The following is a 24,681-nucleotide window of genomic DNA, read 5'->3' on the forward strand; positions in this document are numbered from 1 at the left end:
AACCCAGGATCTCATGCACCCTGGGCAAACATTAATAGATGCATCCGCCTGACTGCTATGTTAACGATAACCAGTCTAGTACCTGGAGGACAAGATACTAGACCTACTAACAAACTGAGTTTAATCAAGGAATTGGGAGAAAGAGGCACTTTTAGTCTGAAGGAAGAAAGAGGTTGTCAGAGCAGGGAAATACAGGTTAGGGAGAAAAGGTTTTCTTTCAGTGCTAGCCACAGGACCACACAGACTGTTTTAGACCTCACTAAGGGAGGTATGTAGCTCACCTGGGAAGGCCTCCACAGGCTTGTCATCTCACAGTGACAAAACATGGCACTGGCAAGAAAACTCCATGGATCAAGGTGCCTTCCACCAAGCATCAGGACCCACATGTTGGAAGTAGAGAACAAACCAACTTCACAGGTTGTCCTGTGACTCCCATGTGCACACTGTGGCATGTAGCCACACGTACATACATGTTTGCTGAAGGCTATCCAGCAACCAGCTTATTCCGTGATGCAAAGGGCAGCGCCAGAGCAGCCGTGCTAACCTGGGCCTGTGCCTTGCAGGTGTCCCTGAGACGGTTGTGACCTGAGACACTGAAGCAGCGAGAGGCTGGGGCCTGTGTAAACATGAGCATGGGACGGCCCTAACTGCAGACAGGGATACCGCAAGCCGAGTTCAGTTTTTGAGGAGGGCGGTGTGAAGACCAGGAGAGTTTCCGGCTCTCTGTGCAGCTTTTTAAAGGTTAGGGAGCTGTAAGACCAGTCGATTCTGGACACAGTGCTGTTCTGTGCCAGTTTCACTAGGAAGCACACTTGTCAGATGAGCAAGATGGAAGACTACCTTGGTCAGTGTCAAGAGTGCAAACAGTACCTCTAGGTTTAACCTAACCACTCATCCTTCCATGTGCCTACCCCAGAGGGATCAAAAACTACAAAAAAAAAAAAAATCAACTAAGATGTCAAGTGGCTGCCTTCATGTCACTGCATGCTTGGTGATGACAGCTGTGTCAGATGGTGACCTTGTTTATGGCAAGGAGACAACACATTAACCAAGAACACTACTAACCACAGGGTGACCCAAAGACATGTCACCTAGTGGCTAAAGGGACAACAGTGCAATATGAAGCTTGAGTACATACGTGCTCCTTAGCTTTCTGCATTCAGACTTGGTACTTAGCCTGGCCTGGATGATGCTTTCAGAGGCAAGCAGTGGGGCTCAGGCTACACCGAGGCTGCTGTGTGCAGGAAGTTAACACAACTGTTCACTGGGACTCTGCTGAACATGTAGGGTCACTAAGAAAAGCACTAGACCAGGCTGGAGTTGGGAATTTTTACTCACTGCCTTGCCTCTGATATGCTAGGAAACGGTAAATCCGTTCTTTGTGGTTCCTACCCAGCAGCCTGGAAGTCTAGACAGGACCTGAAGGAGGCATAAGGTGTGAAAGCCCTCCAGACTCTGGCATGCATTAAGGGCTCAATCAGTATCAGCAAAAGGAGTCGTAACCCACACAGAGCTCACTTAAAAGGGTGGCATGTCATAACCACTTCACAAGTGGAGGCTCCCAGTGTTACACTGTTAAGAGATCACAGGGGTGTGTGAGAGGCCAAAGCTCATCATACTCATGAGCACAGAGTTCGTGTAGAATTCATGAAAAACCTAAAATAAGAGAAGGGAAAGGAGAACTTTTTTCTTAGCTAGAAAGTGTAAAGTAGCTTTTACAAGGTCAAATGCCCACTCTCACCTTTAGAACAGAAGGCAAGAACAGGCAGTGTGTCCTCTAACTGGGGCTTACCACAGGCCGAAGGAACTGAAATACAGGCAAGAGGAGCTGAACCAGGGGTGCTTTGTGTGAGGTATACATAAACCAGCCCAAACGAGTGCTAACTAGACCAGCAGTTCTTAGCCTTCCTAATGTTGCAACCCTTTGATACAGTTCCTCATGTTATGACAACACCCAACATAAAACCACTTTTGTTGCTACTTCGTAACTGTAACTTTGCTACTGTTATGAACTGTAAATATCTGAAAATTGATCCCTGTGAAAGTGTCATTCAGTCCCCAAAGGCTGAGAATTGCTGAAATAGACCATCTTCTAGAAGGCAGTGATGCTCATAAGTCCCTCCTGCTAAGGCACTCTGGACTCAGGGTGGTCACTTCAGTACAGCAAGTCGGCATTCTTTAGGTGTTTAGTCAGGAAAACCTCACTGGCTTTTGGCTAAGTGAGCATCAGCCATTCACTGAATGAAGGGTTGAGGTGCAGGAGGGATGGACACCTGCCTACTGTGCAGCACAGTTCCAAGCACAAGGTGCACATACACAGATGACAGTCCATCTCCACAGAGCTAGTAAAGCTTCCCTCAGGTTCACAAACAACAGAGGATGCCACGGTGACTCAGTTCTGGTGCTATGTGTTCCTGAATCAAGTTGAATGTATTCTGAATCTTTAGTCAGAGGGCAAGAACAGCCTCCTGTAGAGCAAGACCAGGCATGGTGGCACATACTTGTACTCTCCGTCCTGAGGCTGGACTACAAGTTCAAGACCAGCCTAGGCTACACGGGGAGACGTTTTTATTTTGTCTACAATGATGGCAAGCCTAGGAGCTGTGGTACGGAACTACCCTAGGGCTACTCCATCCCACCGCCAAGCAGAGGGCCATGAAGTAAAGGAAGAGTGTGAAGAGTCCGTGTGGGGAGAACCAGTGGAAAATTACCTATTTGCCATCGCCCAGAAAAACATACTTGGGAAAGCCTCAGCTTGGCTCTTAGTGTTTAAACCCAATAGGTGCGGAGAAGCCAAAGTTCAAGTGTTAACGCTAGAAGAAAAATCCTTTAAAACAAATGTCCAGCGAGCCACCAGCCTCTGAGGCCTGTGAAAGAACATAGAGCCACATCCATCACCTGTGAGAACTCAGAGGAAACTACTCCCACACCTGCTACACTAGAGCTCCACAACCACTACTCCCTGCATGGGACTCAAACTCACAAGAGGACATCACAGTGGGACACATCGACAGAACACACAATCCACTAAAATTAAATCTGTTGATCAGCTCTTTGGGGAGAGCTTCTTTAAAAAAAAAAAAAAAAAAAAAAAAATCAAGCACATTCAAAACATCAGCTCTTGGTGATAAGAGTAGTTTCAAAAGTATTTTTATTATAAATTTCAGGATCTAAGAAGTAATGTTACATGACTAAGATAAATCTGAGATGACTTCTTATCAAGCATGTGTGCCTTGCAGGGCTGCACTGTGCCCTCAAGGCATGAAAGGGACAGGTCCCACCCCTCTTTGAGGGATGGAGTCAGCCAGGTGATACAAGATTCTGCTGAGTCCCACTAGCTACAGTGAGTGCAGGGGCTCCTCTGGGTCTGGTGCTGGGCTGAGATCAGGCCAAGAACTCTCTCGAATACTGAAGACCAAACCAGAACCTCAGCAGCAGTCTTGGTCTTAACAAGTTTCTGTCCCACTTTTCATTAAAGTGATACCTAATAATAAATGATAAAACTTTATCATTTATTTCAATGATTTACATTGAATAAGGGTTATTACCCAACTGATTCAGTAAGCCAAAGGGTAAAACTACTTTCTACACGCAGGGACACACAGAGAAGCTGATATTTCAATGCCCAAGAACAGGTAGTGGAGACATTAATCCAGGGTTCTAGATGGCATGTATGCCATCAGAAGTGTAACTGCTAAATCATAGGCACATGGGGTGGCTGGCTGGCTATACCTGTAAGAGGTCAAACAGACCCTGACAGGTTACATAGACCACTTTCCTGCCTCTAAGACCAATGACTGCAACCCATACCCTGCACTGGCAATCAGACTAGGGAACCCTAAGTCTCCTACACAGCTTCACCGTATTTATCCCTGTTCTCGGGACAAGGTTTCACCATACAGTCCCGGATGGTCTCGATATGTATACCAGGCTGGCTTTGAACTTGGGTTAATCTCTTTGCCTCTGCTTCCTAAATGCTGGGATTACAGGCAGGTGCCACCACACCTGGACTGGGTAATTTCATTTAAAAGGTCTCTAAAGGCGTCATCTTTGAAAGATGGAGCTGTGGGAAGCTTCAGGAGCTTGTTGGGTGTAAAAAGGGGTACAGGGTGAGACACTGCACTGCTGCAGCACCTGAGAGGCGGTGTGATGCGGGCGAGCACCTCACGCTACAGAATGGGGGCCAGAAAAGGAACAGCTGCAGAGCACATTTAGCTCACTTGTCCTGAGAAACTGCAACAGGATGAACATCTGGCAGTCCCAGCTGCAACAAGATGAACAGCTGGCCATCCCAGCTGCAACAAGATGAACAGCTGGCAGTCCCAGCTGCAACAAGATGAACGGCTGGCAGTCCCAGCTGCAGGTTCCTCCCCCAGATTCCCCTAAGTGAACCCTATCCCTTAAAGCAGTGGCCCTCAAAAGGGAGATGACTTTGTCCACAGGGGACATTTGGCAATGTAGGAGACATTTTTGGCTGCCGTCACTGCGAGTGGGGTGCCAGTGGCATCTAGTGGGTAGAAGGCAGGGATGTTGCTGATCATTACACAATGCACAGGGCAGCCTCCTACAGAGAATTACTGAAAGGCCAATGGTGCCCAAGTTGACTAACCTGCTGTAGATGGGAACTTCTCTCTTGCCCTTCTGAATCTAGCATGAGCCAAGGCCCTTAAAATGACAACCAGGCCAACATGAACACTGTCTCAAGTCATTGCCACGCTGAGCAGAAAGCCCAATTCCCCCAGTGTCCTATAAACGTCCAGTCAGTTGCTGGCCATCTAAGTTCCAGTGAATACAACTAAAGCCATAGGTGTCTTGTCTCTCATCTGAAAAGAGTGTTACTTCTTTCTTAAAGCCAGTGCAACTCCAACTGCCACTGCCAAGATGGCCACTGCAGCAGCCCCTCCAAAGAGCAGTACAGCCTTGCCCTCGGCGGGCAGGCCACTCTTTACCCCCCTGGCAGCGGTGGCCTCCCCAGTGTGGCTCTTTTTCCTCCTCCCAGATCTCTCCTCACTGGGCTGAGCGGCCCCTTCCGCCCGCTCCACAGCAGCGGCTCTCACTGTTTCTGCTTCCAGCTCTTCCTCACCAAGCTCCACAAACACAGATGTAGTGGGGCTGGCTTTCTCCAATCTCATTATTTCTGGGGCTTCCCTGGTAGTGCCCTGTGGGAGCAAGGGAGCAGCCGCTCCCGGGAAGGCCTCCTCGGGTACCTCCTCCTTCTCCACATGCACGATGTCAGAGTTGGATGAGTTGTTCTCACTTTTCTCCCCAGCCCCGCTGCTGTCTAGGCTCTTCACTTCTTCAGGATCCATCGCAATCTGCTGCCAGGACTCAGGCCCAAGGGACACCGGGAGGCTTTCTGTGTGCCAACTCTGGCTAGCAGACAGTGAGACAGGTAGGCTCTCTGACTGCCAAGACGTTGTCACTGTTGGAGACTCAGGGGGACTAACTTGTCCAGAGTTGTCACTGGGCAGTATATAAATATCGTTGCTATCTTCTGCAATGATTCCAGGGTATTCCTCCTCCTCAGACTCCAGACTAAAGACACTGCCCTAAAGAAGAGGAAGAATCCACACTCATTAATACTTTAAAATGTTTCAACCTAGGAAAAATAAATTTTGTCTAACATGTTTCAAGAGTAAATATACTGTCTGGACCTCTACAGAATCTGAACAGAATAAACCCATCTGAAAAAAGTTTTCCTTTTTTTAATAAAAGGTGCTTCTACCAGGGTTGGTCTCAACAACACCCCCCCCCCCAAACATTTTTTTAACTGAAAAAAGATATTCCATACAATACATTAAGGTCACACTTTTTCTTTTCCAGTCTCAAACTTGTGTCCTGCCTCAGCTTTCCAAGTGCTGATGGCACAGACCTGTGCCACCATAGCTGCTAAAAGGGAGAATTTTTAGTTTAGAATTTGTTTCCTTGAAACTAAAAATCATAAATTGATATTCGATGTGTACCATATACAGCCAATTAACTCAAGACAGCAGAGAAAATGTGAAGGAGATCTTGACCTCTTGAGGGCATCACTAGTGAGGACCCTGCCATGACCGAGGGCCAGTGCCAGCTCAGACAACGGGTCTTTGGGTGTAAGAGGCAAACACTGAAAATCATGAACTCTGGTAGGGATGGCCATCATGGAGCATGCCGGCCAAAGCACAGAGCTACAAAGGGCGGCAGGGAAGAATGAACTGCTTACTCTGCACTGTTTGAGGAGGAGGTTCAGTATGGCTGACAGCTAGAAATAAGGACTTTAGTCCACAGTGAACAGTGTCTCACTGACATCTCTAAAGTGAAAAGTAGGAGCAGACATCTGCTTTCCATTCTACTCTGGGCCACCAACATGGCTGTGCAAGTAAAGGTGCTTGTGGCCAAGCCTTTGAACTTGAGCTCAATCCCCAGGAGTTCAATCCTGAGGCCTCAGGGTAGAAGAACAGAACTAATTCCTGCAAGTTATCTTCTGACCTACACATACATATATAAATAAATGAATACAAATTGTGAGGTTGATGGCGTAACACTTCCACTGTCTTTAGTAGGGACAGTGGTGTGTGTCTGTATCCCAGCACTCAAGCCTGGGAACACAGCAAGACCCAATCACAAACAGCAAAACAAACTTATGTGGATCTGTGGCACAATGAAGAGCTGCCCCACCTCCACAGGGAGATGGAATGAGTGAAGGGGAAATGTGCAATCTTTAAAACAAACAGGTTTTAAAGGAAACAGGAGCTGGTGTAAGTCCCAGTGTGGGTGCCCCTGCTCTGCAGACTTCCGTTTCCCCCTAAATAAAATGGGAATGACAATGAAGGTACATGGAGAACTAAGGAAAGCCAGGCAGGGTAGCACACCCCTTTAAGCCCAGCACTCAGGAGGCAGACACAGGCAGATCTCTGTGAGGGTGAGGTCTACACTGTGGCAATCCAGAACTTCATGGTAAGACACGAGCCCCACAAAGACCCGAAGTCAGCCACGCCACTCAAGGTTTAGACCAGTGAGCAGAGACGCGCCGATGTGTAGGATGGCCTACCTGAGACGACTCCAGAATCCATGCAAAAGGAGGAGAGGACCTTTCTCCTTTCTCGAATCCCACATTGTATGCTGAGGTATGGGTACACATATAATAAAATTTGTAAAAATCACACCAGGTGGTAGTGCACACTAGGGAGGCAGAGACAGGAAGAGTTTGAGGCCAACCTGGTCTACACATTGAGTTCTAATAAAGCCAGGGATACACAGAAAAATCCTGTGGGGGGGGGGGGGCAACCAAACCAAAAAAACAAAACAATGGTATGTAAGGAAATAGGTATAATAAATAATGAGTATACATTAATTTCTAATACAATACACAGGAAAACTGGAGGGACTACTGGGCTTTGAAGGAAGAGAGGCTTCCAGGAAGTATGTTGCACACCTGCAACCTATGAGTAATTGGTCTGGGCTGCCGCAAGGTGAGACCCTCTCTCAGAAGCAAACAAGCAGCAATAACAATGATCAAAGTGGGGGCGCTTCTGAGCCTGCCAGCCTCTGAGGAGGAGCCTAGCCTGCGGGAGGTTCCTCTGAACCTGAACTGCTGGAAGTGTGCAGGAGAAGTAGGGGAAAGACTTAGGGGTTGTTGGTTCAGTTTGGAATGAAAAGAGACGAAGACCTTTACTAGCTGCTGTGGTCAGGTATAGGACATAGACCCTGAGCAAGGGGCTGAAGGGCTGGCTCAGTGGTTAAGAGCACTGACTGTTCTTGCGGAGGACCTGGATTCAACTCCCAGCACCCAAATGGCAGCTCACAAATGTCTGCCTCTCCAGTTCCAAAGGATCCAATACCATATCTGACTTCCACAGGCACCAGACACAAAAGCAGTACACAGACACAAATGGAGATATAGCACCTATACACATAAAATTAAAATTTAAAAGTGTAACAACTGGGCTGGAGGAGCTAAGGACTCAGGTTCAATTCCACACGGCAGCTCTCAACCATCTGTAACTCCAGGTCAGGGGCTTTGACACCCTCTTCTTGCAGGCATACATGTGGTATGCAGACAAAATACCCATACACACAAGATAACAAAATTTTTTAAAATTGTAAAAGCTGAGCAAGGATTTTTATGATCAATTTTTTTCCTTTCTTTTAAAAATAGATTCTTCTCTTACACATCAGTTTTCCCTCCTTCCACTCCCCCTAGCCACTCCCCTAATGCAGACTTTCTTTTTTTCCTTCCTTTTTGTTTCTGGGTATGTGTGTGTGTGCGCGCACGCACATGAGTGAAAAAGAGAGAGGGAGAGCCCAGAGTGATGATTAAGCTTCCCTTAGCTCCATAATTCATATGGATTCTTCTCCCAGCTTCAAATCCTGCTTGACCAAAAGAGGCTGCCCCAGATCAACTCCTGTGGGAACACTTTCGAGTTCACTATTCCTCCATTAGCATGACTGTAATGTAAAACCCAGCAACATTTCCGGACTTCATTAATAATGAATGTTAACAAAAAGCCCTTTACAGTCAAACCAAGTACTGATGGCGGAGTGCACGTCAGTGTAGAAAGCACTAACTCTACCTCATCTCTCTTTCCCCTCTCATGAATCTCAATGTATTCCTAACTGTGACGCTTTTATTTTGTTCTTTTTAAGAAAAGTTTTATGCAGCACAGGCCAGCTTTGACCTCAGAATGCAGCTGAAAGGGATGAGGTGGTTTTGTAGTTAAGAGCACTGGCTGCCCTTCCAGATGACCAGGGGTCAATTCCCAGCACCCACATGGCAGCTCAAAACTTTGTAACTACAGTTCCAGATACACACCCTCTCTTCTAGCCTCCTTAGGAACCGGGCACATGTAAGATATACAAACATATACATATGCAAAACAGCCAAACACATAAACATGCCTCTGCCTCCTAAGTACTGGGATAAATGCGTGAGCCATCATACTAGATTTAAACTAACCTTTAAGTTATTTATTTACTGTGTGTGTGTGTGTGTCTGTGTGTGTGTGTGTCTGCGCTCCTACTCCTACTCCTATTACCACCACCACCACCACCAAGCATATGTATCATGGAGTATATGTGTGAAATCAGAGGACAATCAATCTCCATGAATGCAAGTCTCTCATTCCACCATGTGAGTTCCAAGGATTGAACTCAGGACTCTGGCAGCAAGCCCCTCTAGCCACTGAACCATCTTTCTAGCCCTAAACTTCTTCCTCTGCCTCTGGTTTTCGGGTTTTGGACTTTGTTTTGTTCTGTTGTTTTTTTGAGACAAGGTTTCTCTGTGTAGCCCTGGCTGTCCTGGAACTTGCTCTGTAAGTTGGCCTCAGACTCAGAGATCCACTGCTTCTGCCCTTAAAGGGGCACCACCACCACCCAGCTGTTTCTTTCTTTGTTTGTTTGTTTGTCTGTTTAGGACAGAGATTTGCTTCTTAGCCTGGAATGGCCTGGACCACATAGCCCAGGATGATCTTGAGTGTGATCCAACCACCTTTGCCTCTAAGTGTTGGGATCATAGATATGCAACATCCTTACTCCACCTACAAGTTTCCCCTCCCATTCTCCCTATTTCCTTAAGAAATGTTTTACACTTAATTACTAATTGGGCGTGGACAGCACATATGCATGAAGGTCAGAGGACAATTTGCTGGAGTTGGTTCTCTCCTTCCACTGTGTGGGTTCTAGAGACTGAACTCAGATCAGCAGGCTTTGCAGCAGCTACCTTGGTGGACCCTACCACTTTTCTCTCAACAGAACTAATGCAATGACCCCTGTGTGCCTATCAACTAGTCTGGTGGTGGCACATGCACATCCCAGACATGAGCTAAGGCAGGAGGATTAGGAGTTAGTTTAAGAATAGCTAGAGTTGAATGGCCGAAATGGCTACTTTTGAGACCCTGTCTCCAAAAAGAAAATGGGGAGGGTGCTGGGGATGTATGTAGACTGTAGAACAGGGACAGACAGAAGCTTTTCTACTCACAAAGGGCCTGAGTTTCATGCCCAGTGCCACAAATACAAAAGAGGAAAGATGCCAATTCAGGGAAAGTAAGATGTCAGTCGTATCTGTCTGGATATCACTGTGTCAGCTCCTAATGTTAGTCCTCAGTGCTGTTAGTCTAACAAAGACCATAGCTCTCCTAGGAAACCAGCTCTGCCTCCATTACAGCCCCTCTTACAGCCATCAATAACCCAGGGCAGAAAACCTGACTCTAATGACTGTTGAGCCATCAGGTAAGGTTCAGTTCAATGTTATAAAACAGAGTACCGCTAATTGTCTGACTCTTCCCATTAAAAAGCCAAGAGGGCAAAAACATACAATATTTAGATGACACATTATCGTTCCTGAGCGGTCCTCTGAAACCGTGCTTTCCTTCTGAAATTAAATATATTTTTTTAAAGGCATAGTACTACTAACTGAAATAAAACTAAGCCTTCCTCTCTATTCTTAGGGTCCTGCTTTCCCCACAGTACTAGGGATGGAACCCAGGGCTTTGTGTACATCAACCAAGCACTCTGTCCCTAAACTACATCCTAGAGCCATCTTGTAGACCTGTCTTTTTTCACCCATGTTCCAGGCACTCTAAAAATAAGGGCTTCACATGGCTCCTACTGTAAGCACTATGCTAAACTCCCAAATCCCACTGCCCAGGTGTGTTCAGATATTGATTATCAGGCAGGGGTGGGGTAGGGAGGTGCACACCTTTAATCCTGGCACTTCCACAGTTGGGAATGGATTCCAAGTTTTCTTTTTCTAACTGACAATTTTAAAGTTCCATTTCTTTTTGAGCTTCTGACACACAACATTTTAGGAGTCACCTGTTGCTTAGCAACAAGTTGATACAGGTTACATGGAAAAAGCCACACTATAAAGATTAAGACAAAAGAGGGGGGTTGGGGAGGAACCTGGTTCCTGGTTGAGCTAAGACTCGAAACCCCAGAAACCCTGAAGGTGAAGAGTAAAAAGTTGTCAAAGGACACTGATTCCTTGCCCTAGGGCCCTCTCCTCTGCAGGTAATCCGCACCCAGAACTTTCATGAGAAAGACAGTTCCCAGAATAACCACAGAAGGTCCCGATGACCTCTGTGGAATGTTTCAACACCCTAGGTGTGCCCCAGGCGTATGATTCATGTGACACACGGTTTAACTGATAAATAATGTATGATTCTTCCCCTTTGAATTTCCTCATCCCCCCCCCCCCCGTCCTCCCCCTCTTTTGTGGTTTTTGCCTTTATAAGCCCGTCACAAGTTCAGGCCGGGGTCGAACTCCTCTACCCGTGTGGTGTATGAGTCTCGACCCCAGCATGCTGGCCTGAGATCTTGCTCCGTTTCACTTTCAATAAACTTCCTCGTGCGATTGCAGCAAGTCTGGTCTCGGTGCCTCGCTGGGTGCGCGCCTCTCCTGAGATTTGAGTGAGGGTCTCCCTTTGGGGGTCTTTCAAAGGGACAGCAGGCGTTTTGCCTGTTCATGGGCACCAGGTCCCTGTCACATAGCTACAGCCCCCCCCCATAGTCCCTACATAGAGAGGTTTGTGGCCATTGGTCACATAGAAAAAGCACCCCAAGCCCTCCCACATGTAGATGAGGTATTCCCGTATTCCCAAGCTCTCAGACTGAGCCAGTAGGAAGTACCTGCTGTCAGACCCTCATACACCCCAAAACTGTATATAAGAATCCTATCCAGAAGGAATAAAGGTGTGCAGGAATTACTCCATCGTCTGAGAGCTTCTGTCCTAAGAGCTGTAACACCATGCTTGGGGGAAGAGATCTCTCCCAGAAAACGCCACCAGAAGCGCTGCCCCCCAATCCTGCACCCCTCACTGGCTAGTCAGCCTCTAGCCAACTCAGCACAGAGACCAGTGCGGTGGTGGAGATGGAGGCGGCAGCATCAGAGGCAGTTCCCCCTCCCCTTGAATTCTCTCCCCTTCGTCTGAACCCTCCCTGAAAAGCCTCTAGTACACAGGCCCATACAGAGCAATGATGCCACTCACAAATCCAAGGCAAAATGATTACTGTCGAAGGATATATATACCATGCTTTAACAGTTCAGAAAAATCTGTGATGGAGAGATGGCCAGGACTAAAAGCATGCACTGCTCGCATGCACTGCTCTTCCAGAAGACCAGAGTTCAGTTCCCTGCACACTAGGTGTCTCAGGATCCAAATCCTTGAGCAGCCGTAGGCATGGACAGTGTTCAGGTCGTAGATGTTATTGCTAGCATGACTAACAACTATTTAAAAGCACCACATACCAATCTACTTAAGTAAAACCCTAGTGAACTTAAGATGGTATGAGCAGCCTTTTTTTGCTTGTCATGCAGTACTGACGTAGACCTACACCATTAAAAAGCTAAACACGAAAGCCATGGGCTAGGAATGTAAGTCCTCAGTAGGATACCAAGACAATGGGTTTGATCCCCCAGCAAATACAAAATATTTAAAACCTGTAAACACAGGCTTAATTAATCTAAAGAGAGAGAACTGTAAGTCATACCCAGCCTCCTTGCTGAATGATGAACTCTGCCGTGTGGTCCTCCAGGTACCTCACACCAAACTGCAGCAGCATATCCAAAGGCTCTTGACCACGCCGTGCCATTTCCAAAAGCAGTTGTTGTAGCAAAACTAGAGGCACCAAAATCTTCAATGCAAAGATAAAAACATAAAAAGCATAAAATTGAAATTCTTGCAGTGGATTCTATGTTCAATCTGTGAAAATTTTAATGTAGACACACAAGTATGGCTATTTAATTCTCACTATGATAAAACATCAACTGCTGCTAGAATTTTTCAGGCTATTATATTTGAATTTCATATCAGAGGGGGCAGTAAGTGGTTGGTTATACGAAAATAACCATGTGTAAAACGTAATATACAGACATTCACACAATAATCAATTATAATGAAAAAGTACTAAAAGCAATTCAACAAAAACTAATCTAAAAACTGCAGCCACCCCAGCTGTTAAAAAGAACTAGATTGTTCACACACGAATTGCCAAAACGTAAGTCAATACACACATACATATGCACACACACACATATACATGTAACTTACAGTCTCTAGAAAAAAAAAGTAAGAAACTAGTAACGGCACTCACTTAAGGAACTAGGTGACTGAGGGCAGGGTGAAGGAAAGGTTTCACCTTTGCCTCTAGTATTTCCGTACTATTTTCCAAGATGGGGTTTCTCTGTGTGACCCTGCTGTCCTGGAACTGACACTGTAGACCAGGCTCACATCAAACTCAGAGATCTACCTGCCTCTGCTTCCCAATTTTGAGATCAAATGCTTTTACTGTGTATTTGAAAAGGAGGACTTTTCATGGTTGCTGTTTATGAGTCAGGCCTCATGCTGTCGCCCGGGCTGGCTTCACACCTGTGACAATTCTTTTACCTCTGTCTCCTGAGAGCTGAGATTACAGGTGTGAGGGATCACACCTGGCAAAATAATAACTTTTGCAGTTATGAGCTACCTTATGAAAATCATCAAAAGTCAAATACAAGGAAAGGCATTATAAATTATGCTTAATAACACTGTGGCTCAATACTTAAAATAATCATAATTTACAACAGAAACTAACTAGCTATTCCTTCTGTCACGGTTTGAATATGCTTGGCCAAGGGAAGGGCACTATTAGATGTGGTCCTGTTGGAGTAGGTGTGTCACTGAGAGTGTGGGCTTTAAGACCCTCATCCTAGCTGCCTGAAGGCAGTACTCTGCTGGCAGCCTTCAGATGAAGATGTACAACTCTCAGCTCCTCCTGTACCATGCCTGCCTGGATGCTGCCATGTTCCCACCTTGATGATAATGGACTGAACTCTGAGCCTGTAAGCCAGCCCCAATTAAATGTCCTTATAAGAGTTGCCTTGGTCACGGTGTTGCTCACAGCAGTAAAACCCTAAGACACCTTCCTTTTAAAACAAACAACAACAAACCCAAAGGGCTGGGGATGCAGAGTACCAGAGGCCCTGGTTCACCCTCTAACATCACAACTTAGAAAGCCAGAGATAGAGAGAAGAGGGAAGGAGAAAGGAAGGAGAGGGCAAAGAAACCAGTCAGGTAGCCATCTGGATGCAGACTCTTGTCTCAAACATCAAAGTCTCTCCAAGACCTAAGAAAGAATGCAGGAGGAAATAACCCAATTTCAGTTCCTTGTTACTAGATTATCAAATGGAATGACAAAGTATTTCCTCAAAAGAAAACAAACTTTTAAAATGAGTCCACGTTTCACACTAATATCCTTTAGGTTTTACTTCAGCAAAAGCAGCCTGGAGGGATTGACTTTGAAGTCTGAGTAGAAGAATGCAACGCACATCTTCATTTTTGACATTCTTAAAGAACTCCAGGCTCAAAAATATATTAAAACCTTTGCTTACCACTAATAATCAAAGGGCTCTAAAGAATAAGATAGGCCTTTTACATAAGAAAACACACCAAGCTGCTTAAAACTGTCTATCTAGCCCCAACTGTGCCTCGAGCAGGTGCAGGTCAAGGATGTTGCAAATTCAAATCCTCTCAACTCCAAAGGCCTGAGGTGTCCTACACTCCTCCATAACTGTGAAAGATTCTGATGCTGGGCATGCTTAACCTCTCATTCATTCTCTATCTGGGAAATGAATTGCAAACATCCTACTTTATGAGCCACTGCATAAAATAACATTTCCTCTCTCGTTACAAATCACCTCTCTTCCATTTGTATCAAAACCAGCAATGTCACTTTGCACATAAGTGAGTGTAAGTGTGGAAACCTCTTCCGCTCCGTCACTGTCAGAGCTGATCACAGTCCCTCTAGTCACCACAGCGCCAGCCTGTGTGATTGTCTGCTCCTCACCCAAGCTCCAGTGCTTTCCTTCTCTGAGATTTTGTTGCCATTCTAGCTGATCTTGAAAGGCAGTAACCAGAATGTATTTAGGACTAGCACTTTTTCTTTGGCTGACACAGTCTTGTTGATACATGTTGAGAGCGTACCATGCACTCGAAGGCCCAAGGGCAATGCTGAAGAGTGTGTGGAGAGCCGTTTTGGCACCTCTGAACATTTGATGGAGGAGTATTATTATTATCCCAGGACATTTTGGGGCTAGCCAAGGCAGGAATCTGGCCTCTGTGGTATGCCCCGCAAGGGCTATTATCAAGCACATCTGCATCTGTAGCCCTAGGCAGGCTCTAAGAATAAGGCTTTAAGGAAGTACATTTACATCTGCAGTATAGGGCAGGGCCTTTATTTGTATTTGATGCTCCAGGCAGTATCCTTAGAAATGCAGCTTAGGGCAGGGTGGATTTTGGAATGTAAGCACAGCAGTATCCATTTTTTTTTTTTTTTTTTGTCTCTGACCTTTTCGCCTGACCCCCAAGATTGTTAACTCGTAGGACCCCTGAACAGTAGTTACCATTTTTGCAAATAAACAAAGCTTCCGCTTCAGCCACCAGGCTTAGGCCTCAAGTCCCGCTGAAGTCATACTGCAGCTTTAACTAACTCGTCTTCATCTTTCAATCCTTGCTCCGGTTCTGGGTGGTCTCGGACACACGTGGGTCCCAGGTCAATCTCAGGTCATCAGGCTAGGTGGAAAGCACCTTTACCACTGAACCATTTTGCCACCCGTTTTGTTTTGCTTAAGAGGGGATCTCATGCAGCTGAGGTTCGCTTTAAACTACTAATCTTCCCACGTAGCCCTCCCAAGTATTAGGATTACATATGTACCAGCACACCCAGCTCCTGATAGTTATTAAATGACGACTACACCCAGGCTAACTCATCTGAAAAGCTTCTTAATGAACCTTCAGACCTACTTGTTTTTATTTGTATCTTATTTATATTTCTTTGTTTTGTTTGAGATGAGTCTCTTGTAGCCCAGGCTGGTCCATAGATCACATAGTAGGGCAGTCCTGAACTTCTTTTTCTTTGCCTGTACCTCCCAGACTCTAGCATCATAGACATATCACTCTGCCTGGTTTGGGAGCACTAGTGTTTAAGCACAATGTATATTATGTTTATATACTTAAACTTACTTTCCTATACATCAAGAGTTACTTCTAAGTAGGGGTAGGAATGCAGCTCAGTTGGTAGAATATTTGCTTAGCATCCATGAAGCAACACAGAAAACTAGATGGTGGTGGTTCAAGCTTGTAATCCTGGAAGATTACATGTTAATAACTGGAAGCTTAGAAGTTCAACCTCAACCCTGGCCACATAGTTAGCCTGAGGTTAATCTAGGCATATAAAACGCTGTTTCAAAAAACAAAGAGAAGATAAGTTACTTCTATAACTCATCTGTAGCCTACAAGTACTTTATGCAATCTATAACCCAATTACTGTTTTTAGTACTCTACATTTTTAATTTTTTTTCATGTTAAAAGAAACGCTTGTCTTTTAATTTTTATTCTAAGTAATTTCCCCATGGGACAATAGATTCTGCATATGGAGTATGTTTTCCTTAGAAATTCTTATAATGGAATATCTAAGAACCTTTCAGCACCAGAGGGGATAACTTCTACTGCCTTACCTTTTTTCATATATTTATTTAATTCCCTGACAGACAATGAGGCAGAAAGACATTTTAAAAAATGTGCAATTTGGCAAGGAAAAAAACATTACTAGGATTTGAACTCAGGACCTTTGGAAGAGCAGTCAGTGCTCTTAACTGCTGAGCCATCGCTCCAGCCCAGAAGCTATAATTCTTAAAGGCAAACTTCCTGCCCATCCCTGAAGGGAAAGACCCCTTAAATTCAAGGTACCAATTTAAGAAAAGACTTATTTGTTTGAAAGGAGAGCTTGAGCTTAAACTAAGAATACAGTTTAAGGGGTTCCCTGCTCAAAACCAATGGTCCTGGCGTACACACTGCTGTCTCTGTGGTCCAAGGGGCCAGGCTCCTCCTGAGCTGGTAGCAGGACATGCAGCAGCAGCCACCTGGTTCTGGCTTTGCAGGCATGAAAGATTGAGAGCTTCATAAACTCTTGTTCAATGTCTTCTTGAACTCTGCTGAGGCCATACAACTGAGAGAGGCTCTGAGAGGCTATTGTGTGAAGATGTAACAGAGAAGCTTCTGTTGCAATGGAGACCCTGGGACACTGGAGACCACTAGGCATCACCAAGGAAAGATGCAGGTATGGAGTGGAACTGGCTCAAGAGACAGGTTGCACTTCCTCAGTGTCTCTCCACACTCTGCCTTTGCAAAGTAACAAGCAGGAGACACAGTATAAGACAACAGATAATCTCATGACACAGTGGAAAGCTACTCAAGAGATCCTACACTTTATTTAACCCTTTTCTGAACAGTCTTCAACTTAAGTGAATAAATAACAGAACAAACGCTCATTGTACTGGGGAGTATAGTTCATTAGTAGAGCTCTTGCCTGGCCTACACAAAATCCTAGGTTCCGTACTAGGTCAACAGGATATCCCACCTCTTTCCAGGCCCAAAATAGGGCAATAAAATCTACTGTGCATTCTTCAAAGGAGAGTTTGGAATGATTAAATGAGATATGACATGAAGCATACTACTTGTATTAGTCAGGGTTCTCTAGAGTCACAGAACTTATGAATAGTCTCTATATAGCAAGGAGGTATTTATTGGTGACTTACAATCTGTAGTCTAATCCCTTAAAAATGGCCAGCAGCAGCTGTGAAGTCCAAGGATCTAGCAGATCAGTCCCACAGGGCAAGCAGGCAGAGCCCCACAAGGCAGGTAGGCAAAGTCCCAGAAGGCAGGCAGACCGAGAAAGAACCTTCCTTGTTCCAACGTCCTTATGTAGGTCTCCAGCTGAAGGTGTGTCCCAGATGACCTTGAGCTCAGTGATCTCCTTGCCTTAGTTCCCTAAGGTTCTTAGCCTCTATGCCTTAAGATCAAGATCAAAGGTGGGTCTCCCAATTCTGGATTGTGGTTCATCCCAGATATGGTCAAGTTGACAACCAGAAATAGCCACTACGCTACTATGTGAACTATAAAAAACGCAATGATATCAAACTTTAAAAAGAACCAGAAGAGGTTATCTATTAGATAAACATCCTATTCTTCTCCAAGACATGTTAACTCACATGTTAACAAGTAACCACTGGAGACAAATGTCGTGTTTAATACGAAGGAATAGAGAAATGATGGGAAACTCAAGGAGCAGAGAAAAGGACAGCATTAGTTAGTGCTAACAGTTCTACCTGTGCGAGCTAATGGTTCTTTCTATACCTTATTATGTGCACTAACCTTCTGTAAAGGCAAAGATAATGTGGTCAGTACCTTATTCCATCCGCTGGTGTGGACCGCAGTCTCCACTGTACATTCCCGGTATGCCTCATATGTCACTGGCCTGTGGACATTTTGTTAAAAGTCTGTGTTACAAAAAAAGGGCTAAAATTTCAGATGAATAAATACACAGACATTATTGTGTGGCTGAACTTTTTGCTAACATGACAAGGAAATGTTCAACACATTGCTTTTTGCCCCCAAGATATGGCTTTTAATATTTGGTACGTGTTTCTTCCCACAACATTCTCTGTATTGCCGGGGAGGTCATTATAGCACAGGAAGATGAATGTGTAGCCATTATTTAATTACTTGGCATTTATCTGGTAGAATTTCTACATTGTAGATAAATGCCTGAATTACAGATATAGAATCAAACAGTAATACTCAGTTAAATGAAAACACAATCTAACCCCTCCCCCTGCCTTTTTTTCTTTAAAGGCAACAGTCTAAGCCTGGAGTGGTATTGAATATCTGTAATGCCAGCATTCAGGAGGCAGAGGCAGGCAGATCTCTGAGTTCCAAGACAGCCAGGGTGACACAAAGAAAACCTGACTTAAAAAACCAGAGGGAAACAAAAGCATAGCTGTTAAATCTAGTAGGTAGCTTGTGGACATCTTTAAAACGGAGGCCATGGAGGGAGAAATAGACATGGTGATAAGTACTGTCCTATGGACTCCGATATAAGACCCTAGAAGATTTTTAATCCAGGCCTAGAGACCCACGCCTAGAACTTGAGCTCTGAAGAAGCTGAGTTATAGGCTAGCCTGGGCTACATAGTGAATCCCTGACCAGTTAGGGTTATACAGCAAGAAACCTGTCTCAAAAAAACAAAAGATGGTGCTCGCTTCGGCAGCACATATACTAAAATTGGAACGATACAGAGAAGATTAGCATGGCCCCTGCTCAAGGATGACACCCAAATTCGTGAAGCGTTCCATATTTAAAAAAAAAAAACAAAAGACGGACAGACAAAAAAACATGGTGTGCAGAAAAATGAGCATGTCTTATTATCTGAATATTAGTACTAATCAGACTAAGCCCTGAAATACTGGAAAAAAACACAAGTCTCACTAAAATTTGTTGAAAAACTTAAACAAAAAAATGATACAAAAAATTTGAAGGCAGCAATACCTTGGAAAATAAAATTACCCTGCCCATTAGGAGTAAAGTGTTAACAGACTTGTTGTTTTTTGTTTTGTTTTGTTTTTTAAGTAGAAGCCAGGTTTAATGGTATACACCTTTAGTCCCAGCACTCAAGAGAAAGAGACAGGCAGAACTCGGAGATTTCAAGGCCAGACTGATCTACATAGTGAGCTCCAGAGCAGCCAGAGTAATGGAGAGACCCTGCCTCAAAAACAACACAAATAGATAAAAAAGAAAAGAGTAGGAGGATACTTGAGGTTTTTAATAGGCTTAAAAATCCAATTCCAAAAGCATTTTCTGTTCTGATTACTCAAGTCTGTGATTTCTTCAGCTGGTGAACGCATAAGAACAGCAATAACTACCACTTAGTAGTGGCCTAGTATCTAAGGTTTTATATTTTCCTACTGATATTTTACATCATATAGTATCACTTAGGAAATCAAAGTTAGAAAAAGCTAAGAGACTACATATCCTAAAACCATGCCTGGCAAACACCCAGTTGGATTTGGCCCCAACAGCACACTACTTCCATTTCAAGTGTTCAAGGACTCAGTCAAGAATTTTGATATACACCATAAAAATGTGCAGATGTCACATGTAGCTTAAAAAAAAGTACCATATGGCTATTATGCTTAAAATATTAACATACACTGGCTTTCAAAGAGTCAGTAAGAATAAAAAAGAATGTGAAATATCTCAGTAATAATTTTGAGTTTCTAAAATATTTGATTATACTGATTTAAGATATATTATATTTCTCATCAACGACATGTTTTATCTTCATGTGATATGCACCGTATCTATTGAACAGCACTGGTTTAATGACCTCAGGAACAGGTACCATTCAGGCACAAGTAAGTCAGCATCACCTCACTGCTACAGGGCTGTGGAGAGAGGATCACACACCAGGCTTCTACCTTGTGACACCGCATCCTCTTAGTGCCTAGGATTCCTTTACAAGTGTTGAGCTTTAGGATTTGGGGATTTAGGGTTACATAGAAGAATCCTGTAATACTCAGATTTCACCAGCTCCTATACCATTCCCATCCACCTAACCTATGTCTCCCTGAAGCTTCACTGCGGCTGTCATTCCCTTTCCTTCCTTCCCTGACCTGTGTGGTGCTGCTGTGGGTCACTGAAGTCCCTATAGGAGTGTGGCTATCAGGCTAAATACTCTATCATCCTTCGATATTAAACAAAATTTAAAATATTATATGTGCACACACCCATGCACATGAAACATATAGCAGATTAAAGCAGTCATGTTTTAATACATAGGGAAGCAAGTAGCTGACTGACCAGCCTTCCCCTTAATAGGTCTTAGAATATAGCAGAAAAGAAAGGGATATCTTTATAGATCAAAGGTATTTCATATAAAGAATTCAAGATTATTTTCCCACTTTACCAGGAACATTTGAAGGAGGAAATATTTTCACTTAGAAGCTACCTTCAACCTGCACAATAACTGCACTGTTTCCAGGGCATTACTGCCAGAGCTTACAGTTTTCAGAAGTGGACCTCTGAACAAATTTTACTTGCTCCGCAACCAACTTCGAAAATAACCATCACTACTCAGGATTTGGGAAAAGTAAATATTCATCTAAATCAGCTTTGTCTTAAGCAAAAACAAACTCAGGGCACGATGGCACAAACCTTTAACCCTATCACTTGGAAAGGTAGAGGCAAGGTGAATTTCTGAGTTCCAGGCCAGTTAAGACTCCACAGTAAGAGACCCTGTCTGGAAAAATGAAATTATACCATTCTGTTCATTGGAGAGTTGGTAACATTGCAGCCAAATTACGTTAACAAATGAAGAAACTGGACATATGAAGAATGGGATGGTTTGCATAAAGGGGCTGGAGAGATAACTCAGCAGTTAAGAGTAAGAGCACTTCCTGCTCCTGTTCAGTTCTCAAGCACCCACCCACATTAGGATCTGTAACTCATGGTCAGGGAACTCAGTGCTTTCTTACAACCTTCTGGGCATCAACAGACATGTAAATAAAGATAAATCTTAAAGGCCAGGCATGGTGGTGGTATATGGCATGGTGGTGGTATATGCCTTTAATCAGTACTCAGGAGGAAAGGTTCTCAGATCTCTGTAAATTTGGCCAAGCCTGGAATCAAGGGAGACCCTGACTCAAAAAAGACAAAGAAAAGAAAATAGAACTTTTAACTTATAATCTCAATATACACAACATATGAACATTTAAGGATAGAGAATCTTCATGAACCCTGCTCAATCCACCCTTCACCTCCTCAGGACACATGGAGATCAGGGACAGCAGCTTTGCCAAACACTTTAGGAAGCCATGCTCCGAACCCAAAGTTCCTGCTTAAGTTTATTTCCTGGCCACTCAAATTGTCCTTTCTACACTTCTTTAAGTTTGTGTCTAAGGTAAAAATTTTAACTATGGTTTTTCATTTCAAAGTATAATTATAAATTTTATATATGCTTATTTTACCAGAATATGCAGAAACAAACCCCAATTACTTCCTGAAAAAAAACATGACCAACTATAAACCCTGACTACATGTGTGTAAGAAATGTCCTTACAACAGTGATTTAGCATCTGAATTTCATCCTTTTGGTGAAGAAAAGTATTTCCTCCTAAGTGACCCATCTTTATCAACGCATACTAATCCTGTAGTTACTAATTCCTTAATGATTCTCACTGAAAAATTAGGGGGAGCTGACTTGTCGTAAGTGAAGGATTTCATGCTAGCATGCTTGCATTTTCACTGCTTCTCAATTGTAGCTTTCTTATGGTGAGGGCCATAGCTGGAGGGAATTTGTTATAGGGGTGCAGAAGCTACTCACAGGCAGATGGGCAATCCCAAAGGTTAACAATATCTGTGATGTAGCTGCAATTCTGAAACCAGAAATCTAAATTACCAAGCAAGATAAGCTACTCGATTGTTCCAGTGCACAAACCCTTAGACACATACCTAGATACAGATGAAACACTACATGGGACAGAAGCAGAGCCACTGGGACAGGGCAATGGCTGTGGTTACAGCACAGTACATGCATCTGTTGAAACCTGACAGCTTAAAGGGTCAAAATAAACCATCAGGTCTTTTTGGGATATTTAAATTCCTGCTTCAAGGCAAACCTGGCATTCAAAACACAAAGCAGACGCTTTAAGGGCAAAGGAAAGAAAGTGAAGAACTGCCTAAAGCAAAACCTCAGCCATCAGCCAACCCGGGACCGCTGGACACCCAAAGACTCCTTAGAAGAAGCACGCTCCACTCGGCAGCTGCAACTCACTGGCTGAGGATCGTCTGCAATGCTTTCTGCAAAGGCTCTTTCAGATCTTGTGACACTCTTTCTCCAAGATGGGCCAAGCAGTCTTCTATGGAACTTTCAGGGTTAGCAGGGCTAAACACTGGTGAGGTGTGACAGTCAAAGCCTGTGCTGGTGAAGGCTGAAGACAAAAGAAAGACCAAAGTTACTAAGCAGTCCTAGGGATGCAGAGATTGCCAGTGGTTAAGAGCACATGCTGCTCTTCCAGAGGACCAGGGGATTCCCAGCACCCAGTCCCAGGGGAGCCAAAGCCCTCTTTTGGGCCTCCATGGACACTAGGTACACACAGACATACATGCAGACAAAATACTCATACACTTAAAGTACTAAAGGCTGTGCTACTAGCCAGGTGTAATGATGATCACCTATCGTCTGGAGGATCTCAAGAGGAAACCTGCCTGGGCTACAGAGTTCAAAGCCAGTTGGGCTATACAGCAAGAACCAATGTTAATTAAAAAAAAAAAAAAAAAAAAAAAAAAAAAAAATTCAGCCAGGCATGGTGGTACACATCTTTAAATCCTAGCACTTGGAAGACAGAGGCAGCTCTGTGAGTTCCAGGCCAGCCTTGTCTACAAACTGAGTTCTAAGACAGCCAGAGCTGTTAGACAGAAAAGCTCTGTCTCAAACCAACCAACCAACAAACAGCTGGGCATGGTAGCCCACTAGGGAGGTGGAGGCAAGATGGCCTTGGCTAAATGGTGAATCTGAGGTCAACCTAAGGACCAACAAGATGATCTCAAAAACATTAAACAAGTGAAACAAAAAACAAAAACAAAAAAAGAAAGGCATGTTTATGACAGTCCATGAAACTAAGATATTTAAACCTGTTAAGAGCAAGAGTTAAAAGGTGCTTGGAAAGATTAAATAATCACTATACATACTAATCTTGTCTGAAACACAAAACTGATAGGTCCTAAATTTTGAGGTTTTTATTGTTTTGCTTTTTAGATGAAGGTCTCCATATACCCAGGCTGGCTTTGAACTCATTCTTCTACCTCAGTCTTTCAATGCTGGGATTAAAGGCATAAACCACCATGAAGTCAGTCTGTCTGTCTGTCTGTCTATCTTTGCCAGTGTTTTTCTTACTTTAGTTCACATGTATATGTAGCCCAGGATGGCCTCAAATTTCTATAGATCCTTTTGTCCCTCTGTTTCCTAAATGCTAAGACTATGAGTACAACCCAGCATGCCCAGTTTGTTCATAAATTTCTATTCATTTTCTTTCACAATTAACAAGAAACTTATTTATAAACACAATTAATCAGTTGTTTATTGAAAGTTATTAGGATTTATATATTTTGGAATGCACACATGCCAACAATTTAAAAAACAATAGGCCATGAATTTTGAAGAAAGCATGGGAGAGGCACATGGGAGGAGCTGGAAGGAGGAAAGGAAAGGAAGGAAATAATGTAATTACAATGCTTCCAAAAGTAAGTATCTTTTGGGTTTTTGTCTTATTGTTTTTTGTTGTTGTTCTCCAGGACAGGGTTTCTCTGTGTAGCCCTGACTATCCTGGAACTCGCTCTGTAGACCAGGCTGGCCTTGAACTCACAGAAAACTATCTCCAGCTGCCTCTAGAGTGCTGGCATTAAAGGCATACACCACTACTGCCTGGCTAGAAAATATACTTTAAAATGTATATTTTGGACAAAAAAAAAAAAAGGTGATTAGGCTATGGAGATTGTTCACAGTGGGGATTCATGCTGTACTGTAAACCTGTGAACACAAAATTCAGTCTTTGGAGGAGGAGACAGTTGTGGCAATTGCTGCCAGATATGGTGATAAACCTCTTTAATCCCAGGCAGAGGCAGGTAGATTCTGTGAGTGTGAGGCCAGCCTGGTCTATAGAGAGAGTTCTTGGACAGCCAGGACTGCAGAGAAACCCTGTCTCAAAACAAACAAACAAGAAAGAAAGAAGGGAGGGAGGGAGGGAGGGAGGGAGGGAGGGAGGAAGGAAAGAACAAGAAAGCCAACGAAATCAACAAAACCATAGCCAACAGAATAGTAAGCCCAAGAACCTAA

The 24,681-nt window shown here is 44.0% G+C and overlaps 1 protein-coding gene across 2 annotated transcripts in view; it reads right to left on the minus strand.

The window, feature by feature from the left end:
• Positions 1 to 3,134: 3,134 nt before the first annotated feature.
• Positions 3,135 to 24,681, minus strand: part of BCL2L13 (BCL2 like 13) — a 43,151-nt gene continuing 21,604 nt past the window's right edge. For both annotated transcript variants that reach the window (XM_080915031.1, XM_080915030.1), the window contains 4 exons: positions 22,621 to 22,777; positions 18,198 to 18,267; positions 12,466 to 12,609; positions 3,135 to 5,549 (listed from right to left, as the gene is read on the minus strand). In XM_080915031.1, coding sequence (XP_080771157.1) covers positions 4,836 to 5,549; positions 12,466 to 12,609; positions 18,198 to 18,267; positions 22,621 to 22,777 — 1,085 coding nt within the window. In that variant the 3' untranslated portion in view covers positions 3,135 to 4,835. The remainder of the gene's footprint in view (positions 5,550 to 12,465; positions 12,610 to 18,197; positions 18,268 to 22,620; positions 22,778 to 24,681) is intronic.

The sequence above is a fragment of the Micromys minutus genome, assembly GCF_963924665.1.
Source record: "Micromys minutus genome assembly, chromosome: 3".
NCBI classification, from domain to species: domain Eukaryota; kingdom Metazoa; phylum Chordata; class Mammalia; order Rodentia; family Muridae; genus Micromys; species Micromys minutus.